We start from the raw sequence: 12,292 nt of genomic DNA, 5'->3' as shown, positions 1-12,292 counted from the left end.
ACTTTACAGTAGGATAACCATGGAAGAAATCATGATTTCAGAAAGGGAAACTCATGGAAAGTTTACTCTGTCACACCCCCTGCAGTCTAGCTCCCTTTCCTTTAAGTATGAGGAAGCAGGGAAGGTCAAAGCAATTACAGTGGCAGCTGCTACAGCAGGAGCACCCATTAGAGAGGAAGAATTTCTTCCCAAAACTGACTTCAGTGAGGCAGATTAGCTTAGAATAGGTGATTATTTTATCTTCTTGCTGGTGTTATTCATGACATTTATTTTCAAATAAAATGAGCTCCTTTCTAGCTCATTTAAAAATAAGTTTCTAGATCTCTCCCATTCAGTCACATCTGTCCTCTTTTTGGTTTCATTTCTGTCTGAGCCAAAAGCCAGGATCTTGATTTTCCCATATCTTGGAAATGATCTTAGAGGTGAACTTGAAGGTCAGTCCCTATGGCCTTGTTGCAACCTTAGCCTCCTCTGGAACACAGAGCCTAAAAAGGCTATTCTTGATGAAACTCTCACTCCTAGGCAACTCAGAAAATTAAATGCTTCTGAAATAACAGCTGGTCTTTCAGTCTTTTTGGTTACTGTGGTACTTATTAGCATACTCAAGTTTCTTTAAAACTTGAAAATCAGAAACAGAAAGTGAATGCAGATTTCAAGACTATAAATAATTAAAATATTTTAAATAGAATAAATTAATGATGCTCATGGGATAAGTGACATCTGTAAAGTAATACAAGTGACTATGTGATAAATATTTCTACCAAACCAAACTTCTTAAAAAGCAAGTTTTCATGATCTGTTACACCTCAATTCATTTTAAAATCCAATTCATTGAGAAGGAAGAATTACTGCCCTCAAAGAGTATATAACCTAGTTGAGGAGATAAGACATACATGCAAATAGCTGGAGAAAAACTCTAAAATAACATATAAATGTACATGGATTGGTCAAAAACATAATCAAACATACTTACCAAAAGGCAATTCAAATCTTGTATCTAGCAAAATTTTATGGGGTGTTGGGTTCTTGGTTCCACAGATTTCGTCATCTTTCATTAACGTTTCTGCTTCCAAGGTGGACCATTCCCCAGGGCCTTCCTAAAGGAGCATAAATCTAAGATTAAGCTTTAAAGTTCTATTTCTTCTAGACCCTCTTGTTAGTAAGGAATCTCTGACAATCATATATGCTCCATATGAAAGCACCATATTTCTCTTTTATCTCATCCCTTTGTCCTTCACCTTGACTTTTCTTCAATGCTGTGTGTTTTGAAAAATGTTTCCATATAATCAGTTTCCTTGTTAATCCCTTATATTTTATGAACTTAAAAATGCACTTATTTTATGCATTTAAAAATATTATTCTAAGATGGGTCATAAACTCTACCAGACTGTCAAAGCGGACCATGAAAAAATTTTCTTTTTAATTAAAAAGTTTAAAACTTCTGCTCTAATTCCTTTAACTAGAACAGTATAGTTTTAATTGTGCTTACTCCAGCAGGATTTTTTAGCATTTTGACATGGTACAGAAAGCTCATGAAGGCCATCTCTTTAGTATGAAACTCTTTAACCAAAAACCCCTTTTAGATTTCTATTCAAAATTTTCTAGTTTGGCTCCATATTCACTCTACAATGCTCTAGGTGAATTCTAGGTACTCAGTTTCTCATATTTGAGCTAATACTTCCAATTAGTAAAGAGGCAGAAGAGAATTGAATTAACATTACTAGGACCAAAGAAAGGAAATAACTAACCTCATCTGACTGTCGGATGGTCTTCAGTGCAATCCACACAGTGCCCACCATTGTGTCCCAAATCAGGCCTTTGTTCCATACTTCTACACTTAGACCCAGGTCCAAGCGACTGATCTCACTAATGAAAAGAAACAAAAGAGGCCTAATGAGGAAATCCAGATACTATGAAAAAACAAAAAACATACTTACCTACTTTTAACTTACATGTGGCATAAGTTATATGGATCCAGAATGGAAAGGGAATTCAGAGGCCAATCAATCCAAACCCCTCCTTCCAAACATGAGGAAACTGAGGCACTGAGAAGATAAATGACTTTTCCAAAGTCAAGACAGAGGTTTAATCTGAATCCAAGTTCTCTGAGTAGAGCTAACATTCATCCCACTATACCACACTGAGCCCCCAGTACAACATAAAGTTCAAAGTGTATGTATAGTTTAATACATGGTTTGTCATCTATATTATAAGGGGGAAAAAGCATTATGTGACACTGATGCACCTTGAAGGTTCCTAAAAACTTATCATGGAATGCATCTTTAGAGAAGCAACTTCCTCTCTAGCAACTTCTTTTGCCTCTTTCCTCACATGTTAAGGCCCTCATTTCAGCCACCAGTCAGACAATGGAGAGAGTACCAGAAGGTTGACAAATAATGATGTCACATTGTTGTCATTTTTTAGGGTAGAATATAAACTCAGAAATTTTTATATTTTATATGCCACAAAAGGCAGCACAGGGTAGTGTGCTGAGAATTAAAACCTTAAAAGTCCAGAAAACCTGAATTTATGACCTGCTGCAACTAAACTGGTTTGTGTCCCCCTAAAAGTCATTTAATCTCTTAATGCCCCAGGCAATTCTCTAATACTATAAGGTATAAATGTAATGCTGGAAAAACTGAGGCAAGAGGGAGAGATTTTTTGGGACCAAAGGATCCATTTTGGTCCCAGGGCTGATGTCTCAAAGTATTCAGCATCAAATGTGAGATTCTAATGATTTATATATGTGGCTCCAAGATCAGGGAGACAAAGGTAGAGTCTGAGCATTGGTAAACAGTGGGAATTTCCAGGCAAGGACCAATCAATTTGGTTCTGACAAGTTGGGGGTAGGACCATAAATTCTAATAAACTGGGAGTAAAAGGGGTAGTCAAACTAGAGACAGAAAGTCTGGAACTTAGAGATAGAGGATGCCAATTAGGTATCTGAAATAGGACATGTGGAGTTTTATCTTTTGGAATGTCAGAGTGGCCAGATCTGTACAACTCTAATTATCTCAGCTCTAATGAACAGGAAAAGGGTAATTGCAACCAGGGGGATTGAGGCAGAATAATTTAGGGAAAGTGAGGCAGGACAACAAAAGGAAACTATAGCACAACACTGACAAATGCCAATCTATTGCCAGTATATTGGTGGAGGTCTCCATACTGGTAGTTTCCCAGTGTGCATGATTTATATAATCATATATTCAAACAAAAAATACATATACATATACATATGAATACAACCCCCCCAAAAAACCCACCACCATCTGACGTTTATATATTTTATAATTTTCAGAACACTTCTATATTTATGCTCTCGTTTTATTCTCCTAACAATACTAAGAGTGGCAGTACAAAACTGACAAAACTGGAATCAAAGTACAGTCTCCTTGAGTTCAGATCTAGTTTTCTTTCTACTATTATTTCACATCTATTAATAAAGAAAGAATTTCTCTCCCTACCATTTCTCTAGGCCCATCAACATCTTAGACATTCATAAGAATGAAGCCACATCTCTCTCTGCAGGTTACAGCACTATGGGAGCAGAGGTGAGGCCCTGGAGGGACCTCAGCAGGCATCAAATCCCACTCCTCTCCCCCCACATCATACAGACAAGATAACTGAGATCAAGTGATCTGCCCAACTTATAAAAACACTCCCTGTGTAAAAAAGCCCTGAGCTAGATGGGGCAGCTTTAGAGCTTAACTTTACCACCTCTGTAAATGCACACATAAAGAAAGTGCAGAGACACAAGCTAGGTTGAGGTTTCCCTGAGGAAGGAGGACAAATGTCATCAGCCTTGTCAGTCTTCTCTAGAGAGCGCAGTCCTTTCTACTTGTGGAGAAGAGAACTGTCCTCACCATAGAATTACTCACTCTTTTATTTGAGGAAGCAGACAAGAAAGCGTACCTGCCTACTCAGAGAAGCATGCCAGCATCTAAGAGTGCTAAGGACACCAGCACCCAGAGACTTTTAGTCGGTACTGGCCACCTCCTTTAAAAGAATCAAAGAACATGGGTGATTTCGGCCAACTCTGATGCAGCCCAACTGAGGAGGGCCAAGGAAGAAAGCTCTCCCTGCAAAGGGATGCTGGGCAAGGGCCAGCTGAGATGCAAAACCTAGAAAAGATCAGCAAAGAGCACTGAAAGTCTAGATGGTCTGGAATGCTGGTTTAATGCCTGATTTCTGTTACTCTGCAGAAAAAGCACATTTCCTTCCTAATTATTTTAGGAACTGTGGGTGTATGGGCCATTCTACTTCATTTTATTGATGAGGAAATGAAAACTCAGCAGGGTTTAGAAAGTTTGCCTAGTAGGAAATAGATTTGGAGAAAGTAGCATGATGACATGATCAGAAAATGTGAACAGATTTGAGGTATTAAAACAAATTACCTCATTATTAGATTCCTCGGCATTACTAGAAAATTTCATCATACTGGTAGAGGCTCATAAGTTATGACTTGGAGTAGATTGTGACCCACAAAGTAGGAATAACTTGGGGTAGATAAATGTGAGATCCAAAGCAAGGTGGTCATCTAGTCTAATCCAAGATACCACACATTTCACAAGTGCTTAAAAGATCTTGCCTTATTCAAGGCTCAATGTTTTTTACATAATAAACAAAAAGAAAGACTTTACTTGACAGACATTAATCATCTACTATATATTGCCTCTGAACAGTGAACAATCAAAAGTAAAATACTATTTTCTTTAAAAAAGCCTTTCTTTAAGCCTTTGAGGGGCTTTCAATCTAGAAACAGGAAATAAGATTGGATATGAATTTATAAACTATATAAAACATTTTATGGGTAAGTTACTTAACTTCCTTGAGTCTCCAGTTTCCTTATTTATAAACAAAGATGTAATTAGACTAAATTGAGGTCCCTTTCACTCACATTGTGATCCTATAAAACAGGTAAGCCACATGAAAAATGTTCACAACAGCCTTTTTTTTGGTAGTGGCAAGAAACTTTAAGTGGCTGCCTATCAATTGAGGAATTGTCAAATAAATTATAGTATATAGATGGAATGGAATATTATTGTTTATATGACATGATGAACAGGTTGATTTTTAAAAATCCTGGACTTACATGATGTGTTGTGCCAACTAACACAAAGAACCGGATGTGTCTTAGAAGAAACCCAGAGTGCTACACTGCATCCAATGGACACTACTCTCAGAATTTAACACCCATCATGTGTCCTGTAATTCTAAGAATCCAATGCTAGCACAGAAAGAACAGAGATCAGATTGTATCATAAGACACCAGACTTACTCTCCCATGGCCAAAATGGAGTGTCCACTATCAAGGCATCAGACATGGTTGTGGCTGAAAACTGCTCTCTCTTTTTTTTTTTTTCTTTCTTTTTTTTTTTATTTAGAATTTTTTTCCACAGTATATATGCATGAGTAATTTTTTTTATAATATTATCCCTTGTATTCATTTTTCCAACTTATCCCCCCCCCTCCCTCCACTCTCTCCCCCCGATGACAGGCAATCCCATACATTTTACATGTGTTACAATATAACCTAGATACAATATATGTGTGTAAATACCATTTTCTTGTTGCACATTAAGTATTAGATTCCGAAGGTATAAGTAACCTGGGTAGATAGACAGTAGTGCTAACAATTTACATTCACTTTCCAGTTCCTTCTCTGGGTGTAGTTATTTCTGTCCATCATTGATCAACTGGAAGTGAGTTGGATCTTCTTTATGTTGAAGATATCCACTTCCATCAGAATACATCTTCATACAGCACTGAAGTGTATAGAGATCTTCTGGTTCTATTCATTTCACTCAGCATCAGTTGATGTAAGTCTCTCCAAGCTTCTCTGTATTCCTCCTGCTGGTCAGAAAACTGCTCTCTTTTCCAGAGACTTTGGAAAAATATCCAGAGAGTCAGCCTCTCCAGGCCAAGAACCCAGATCTCCGGCCACCCCAAGGCCCAAGGCAAAGACCCAAAGGTCTCTAATCTCTACTCCTGCTCTCATTTTCTAATATCTTGGTGAGACCTCAAAATGTACTGCTGGAGAATCTGAGACAAGATAGAGACTAGAGAGTTTTTAATAATTTATTTGAAAGGGAGAGATTTACTAGGACCAAATGGATCCATGGTTTGGTCCCAGGACTGAATGAGACTATTATCTCCAAGAATCCAGCTGCCAATGTGAATTCTCCATGACATTTATACACAATAGCTAAACAAAGGCAGGGAGGTGGAGTCCAAACTCTGGTGAGTGAAAATCTCCAGGCAGGAACCATTAATCCAGTTCTGACAGGTTGGGGGGTAGGACCATAAATTCTTACTAACTGGGAGGTAAGAAAGTGTCTAGCTAGAGACAGAAAGCTTGAACTCCCCCTTTTTGAGTTTACACATTGACAATTTATAAACTCTAACTTATACCAGTCTTAATGAACCAGAGCTGAGGAGATGAAGCAACTAAGGGGATTGATGCAGAACAATTGAGGAAACTGAGTCAGGACCAATTAGGGAAATTTAGGCAGAACAATTAGGGAAACTGAGTCAGAACAATAAAAGAGAACTGTGGTACAACAATGCTAAGTGAAGTGAGCAGAATAAAAAGAATATTTTACACAGTGACAGCAAGATTATGTGATGATCAACTGTGATAGACTTGACTCTTTGCAATAAGATGATTCAAGGCAATTCCAATAGACTTGCTATGGAAAGTATCATCTGTATCCAAATAGAGAACTATGGAGCCTGACTGTGGATCAAAGCATAGTATTTTCACCTTTTTTGTTATTGTTTGTTTGCTTGGTGTTTTTTTCCCCCCCTTTTGATCTGATTTTTCTTACACAGCATGAAAAATAGGAAAATATGTTTAGAAGAATTGCACATGTTTAACCTATTTCAGATTGTTTGCTGATTTAGGGAGGGGAGGAAGAAGAGAGAAAAATTTGGAACACAAAATTTTGCAAAGGTAAATGCTAAAAACTATCCTTGCATGAATTTGGAAAAATAAAATATTAATAATAAAATAAAAAATAAAGCAGGTAAGGTCAAATGATGTCATTTTCAAACAATTTTGTACTTGTTTGAAAACAAGGAAAGCATGTTATCTTTAAGGTCTCTATTGGCTCTAAAATTCTAAAATTGTATGAAATTAACATTATTGAAGAGGGAATGGATGAATATTCATAACATAGTGCTTAAGAGAAGTATAAAGAGCACAGATGGAGGATTTAAAAAAGAAAGAAATCTCTTCTGAGATAGTAAGGAAGTTAGCAACAGAAAATGCAAATTCAATATATGTTGGGGTCTGGAGAAGAAGCACAGTAGTATAGCATAAACAGTGTTTAGATTTGGATGAGAGGATCCGAGACTGAAACCTGAGCTTTCCACTTTCTGCCTTTGTGGCCTAAGGCAAGCCTTAACCTAGTGGAGTCTCATTATCTTTATCTGTAAAATGAGGTATTTAGACTTAATGGTCCATACTTCCATAGTTTCTAAAATTAGAAGGGAAATCTATTACTGAAGGATAAAAAGAATCAGCAAATGAACCAAGATCCCAGACTATTTGACCCATACCTGGTCAATAATCACCTAATGTCTACAAAAATTTTAGGATGATCAGAATTCAGGATTGATCCTGAAAGTTACTGTATCACTGATAATGGCTGTTACCCACGTAAGACAAAAAACAATAGTATGTTTTGTATACCCTGCACACAGAGATACTTCTTTGGAGTGTGCCTATAGTGATTGATTGCAGCTTCCTCCTATTTGAAGATCTGCTGCTTAGATTTATGGTATGCTCAGTTCCCTCAGTTCAGAGGAAAAGGTCTCTTCATTCCAGATTGCAATATGGTACATTGATTAATATCTCTATTCCTGCTGTGTTCAATACTCAACAGCTACATGCCAGTATTTGCCTCCATGTAATCCTCATCAGGAGGATAACAGTGTTAATCATATCTTTCCTCCCATTTCCATCACTATATCAATATCATTTTATCATCACTATATTAATATCATTTTAGATTTGACTTTCTGAGTTTTGTTGCTATTTTACTCTTCTTTTATACAACTGAAGTTACTGCATATATTATTCTCTTTTTTCTGCTTTCTTCATTCTTAGATTGTTCATTAAAGAAATTTGACAACAAAAGGAAGGATGAAATTACTTGAAAATTTTTTTATCAGAGCAGAAGCATGGCTATGGGGAACAAGGTCATATCTAGTGACAATTCAAAAATTAACTTAAGCAAAGTTCATATTAATCTGACTCAATTCCCTTTACTGTTGGTGCCTTCATTTTTATTTTTAATTTGATTATCTCTAATTTATCCAGTCCATTTTGTTTATACATAATTGGATACTGTCTGCTTCATTTGACCATGAGCTCCTTGAGAGCTGGGACTGGGGTTTTTTTTGGCCTTTATTATTATCACTGGGATTTAGTACAATGCCTAAAACAGAAAAGGTATTTAACAAATGCTTCTTGATTTGAATTCAGAGTCAAAGCCAGGAAAAATGTCAGCAAGTATGCAAGATGATGGAAGACTCAAGTAAATAAAAAAAAGATTCACAGTGGGCCTATGACATAGTTTTCCACATGAAGGCAGATGAAGAATGCAAGGAATGTGTTATATCTCAGTTTCTCTGCCTCCGCTTCCCTGAATTGTTCTGCCTCAGTTTCCTTGAATTTTTCTGTTTCAGCTTCCCTGAATTGTTCTGCCTCAGTCTCCCTAGTGACTGAAATCATTAGGTTTAGGAGCCCTGACCACTAGCATTCCATAGAGTCATAAACCTCCAGATGGCTTATCTCAGATATCTTCCATCTCAGACTTAATGTCTCCTAAACTCCCAACTTATCAGAATTTATGATTCCTTTTTCACCCCCAACCTGTCAGAACCGAATTTATGGTTTGTTCCTGAAAGTTCCCGCTCACCAGTGCTCTTATTGCCCTCCCCCCTTGCCTTTATTTCCTTATCGCTAGAGCCCTATAAGAATCTGTGGAATTCCTCCTTCCTTGCTAGATACTTTCAGACAATAGTCCAATCCAGATGACTGGGGTCAACATAGATCCTGCTTTGTCCCCAGTCCAATCTCTTCCTCTAATAAAATATTAAAAATTCTCTAATCTATATCTTGCCTCAGTTTCTCTGGCATTACAGAATGATTGGACTCAATAAGAGGCATTCTGTCTCATGATGCTGAAGATATCTCTTACTACTGAGAAGTTGCAAAACCAAAATGCTTCAAGAAGGAGAAAATGGAGGTGGAATGGGGAAGGCTTACTTTGAAATAATATTCTATTGCCAATGGACACTTCTTTAGGGAGAACACAATTTATTCTCAATAGCCTCATAGGTAGGTTGAATTAAAAGAAAAATCAATATTTACATTTAACAATAACAGTTGGGGCAGCTAGGTGGCACAGTAGATAGATCAACAGCCTTGAATTCAGGAGGACCAGAGTTCAAATCTGGTCTCAGACACTTAACACTTCCTAGCTGTGTGACCCTGGGCAAGTCACTTAACCCCAGCCTCAGAAAAAAAAAAAAAAAAAAAAACAATGACAGTCAACAGACGCACCTAATCACTAGTGATTCTTTTACATGTCTGGCTGTCTCTGATTTCTTCGATCTCTTCTATTCCCCTTAATTTAGGGGTACAGGAGTACTGAATCTTAATGCATCTACAGGCCTGTGAAGAGATGTTAAAATGGCTGCAGCTACCTTTTCTTGAGCCAAACATAAGTATCTGAAACCTGAAGCTTAAAAGCAAAAGAAAATTTAAATATAGACACCAACTATTAATCATTTATAAATCACCATCATTACAAAAGTTAACATTTATATAGTACCTACTATGTGCCAAACACTGTGCAAAGCACTTGCAATTGTCATTTCATTTAATTTTTACAATAATCTGGGAGGTAAGTGCTGTTATTATCTCCATTTTGCAGATGAAGAAAATGAGGAAAACAGAGATTAAGTGATTTGCCTAGGACCATATAGCTAGTGCATATATAAGGTTGCAACTGAATTCAGTTCTTCCTAACTCTAGGACCAGTTCTATTTTAATTGTCAATTTTAATTGTCAAAATTTTAATAATCACTTGTCTTTCTTGAAAATTCCAGCCACCTAGTTTGAAACATTATTTTATTCGAAATAGTAAAAAACTGCTAAAGAAAACTCCTAAGAGGTCTGGAGTTCAATTAATTTTTGCTAGAGACTATTATGTAATTTAATAATTCTGGATGGAGTCACTTTTGCTATTTAGTAAATGGGGATAAGAATCTCAAATATTAATGAAATTTTAAACATGACTGCAACCCAGGATCCAGGTACTTAGCTTCCCACACCCACTCCCTCTCACAAAGTTTTTATAGATAAAAATATCAAAAAAGAAAGAATGCATGGAATTATAGAAGCAAAGATGGCAATATAAAAAACAAAATAATCTTCAGTACTTGGGTTACAATCTCCTCTCACAAATAATTGCTACTAGTTCTAATCCCCCAAGACTGCAAGGCTTTACTAGCTGATATACTGACTCCAGCCTTCACAGGACAAACTCTTCCATATAGTCAACTACTTAAACATTCATAGTGATAGATGACTTTCCAAAACAATAGTATACTAAGTAATAAAATGGAAGTAATGTGCTAGGTCATACTCTAGAATAAAAGATTCCTGTAAATTCTTATGTCAATGCTCAGGAGAATTTCAAAGTCTTAAAAATCTTTCATGAGATAGCACCAGCTCAATGGTATAATCAGGGGAAGTGAATAGAATCTGCTAAATCTGAGGATCTTGTGTTTTGTTTTGAATTTATTTCAATTTGAACTTAACAAATACGTATTTCCATAACATAGTAGAATAGAAAAAGATGATTACACATGAAAACTACAAAATTACTATATTTGATATTCCTTTTAAATATATAATAAAATTATCATGTAATTTTTTCCCCTTCCCAACCACACCCTCCATAGTAGAGATGGGCTACTGTTAGGTTCTTACTAAGTGCTAATGAGATAATGAGATATTAGGTTCTTACTAAGTGCTAAGTGGGTACTTGACAATTCTCTAGTTCTGGCCTCTACTGGGAGTTTTACTTGTGAATTCCTGGGGAGGAGCTTGCATGCTTAGGAGGAGCAAGTTCATTGGTTGAAGTAATTTTTCCCAGAAGCCCTTGCGTTATCCCACACCCATTCGCTGGGAGGATAAAAGAGGGTGGCACTCAAGAGATAGAGAGTCTTGTCTAGACCAGACTTGAGGCGGCTCTCTGGAGGAAGACGTCACTACTCTGGACCAGAGTTGGCAGTAACTGTCTGGAGACAAGGACTCTCTATAGGAAGAAGAATCTGTCCAAGAGATTTGAGTTGACACAGCAGATCTCCTCCCAGAGAACAATTGGCAGTCTCTGGAGACAACAGAACTTTACATATGACAACAGCACATTACAGAGGCTACCATCAGACGAAAATATGTATATGTGTATATGCATAAATATATACATGTAAAAACATTTTATACATCTATTCATTAGTTCTTTCTCTGAATATAGATAGCAACTTCTTTCACAGGTCCTTTGTTAACTAATTTAGGCATTTATACTAGTCAAAATAACTACCGTTGCTCAAAGTTCTTCTTAAAAAAAATATTATTACTGAATATTATGTTCTCTTGGTTCTGCTTATTTTGTTTTTCATTATTGTGTGCAAGCATATTTTTCTAAGATCATCAAGCTCATCATTTTTTATTGCATAGTAGTACTCCATCATGATCATATGTCACAATTAGTTCAGCTATTCCCCACTTGACAGGCACCCCTGCAACATCCAGTTCTTTGCCACAAAGAGAGCTACTATAAATATTTTAGAATATATAGGGTTTTTTCCCTTTTCCCTAACCATCCTGTGAAGTAGACCTAGTAGCAGTATTTCTAGGTCAAAGGATAAAGGCAATTTAATAACTCTTTGGGCATAATTCCAGATTACTCTCCAAAATGTTCCAGCAACAGTGAATTAGGGGACCCTGTGTTGTTGATGGAGACTAATTTAGTGTTAAAGAATTTCCTGTGATTACCCCCTACAGAACATCTTGGAACAATACCTTTTAGACTTAAGGTCTTTTCTTATAAAACAGGAAAGCTTAGGTAGAGAAGGGAAAATGATCATGCAAAGTACCTTTGCTAAAAATGTATTTTACCTCAAAGTGTTTTCATTAAAAATAGTTCACTCAAGCATAACTTTGACACAGAAACAACTCTTAGTAACTTCTTTCTCAACTCTGTTTATTCATGAA

General features: G+C 36.6%; 1 protein-coding gene across 5 annotated transcripts in view; it reads right to left on the bottom strand.

Moving 5' to 3' along the window:
• The window catches only part of UNC13B (unc-13 homolog B), a 339,532-nt gene that overhangs the window by 231,351 nt on the left and 95,889 nt on the right, over positions 1–12,292 (bottom strand). For all 5 annotated transcript variants that reach the window (XM_074280308.1, XM_074280310.1, XM_074280309.1 and 2 more), the window contains exons 4-5: positions 1,749–1,866; positions 974–1,097 (exon numbers count right to left, since the gene is read on the bottom strand). In XM_074280308.1, coding sequence (XP_074136409.1) covers positions 974–1,097; positions 1,749–1,866 — 242 coding nt within the window. The remainder of the gene's footprint in view (positions 1–973; positions 1,098–1,748; positions 1,867–12,292) is intronic.

The sequence above is a fragment of the Sminthopsis crassicaudata genome, chromosome 1 (genome assembly GCF_048593235.1).
Source record: "Sminthopsis crassicaudata isolate SCR6 chromosome 1, ASM4859323v1, whole genome shotgun sequence".
Classification (NCBI taxonomy): Eukaryota; Metazoa; Chordata; class Mammalia; order Dasyuromorphia; family Dasyuridae; genus Sminthopsis; species Sminthopsis crassicaudata.
The sequence above is the reverse complement of the archived record's forward strand: the minus strand, read 5'-3'. Positions and strand labels throughout refer to the sequence as shown.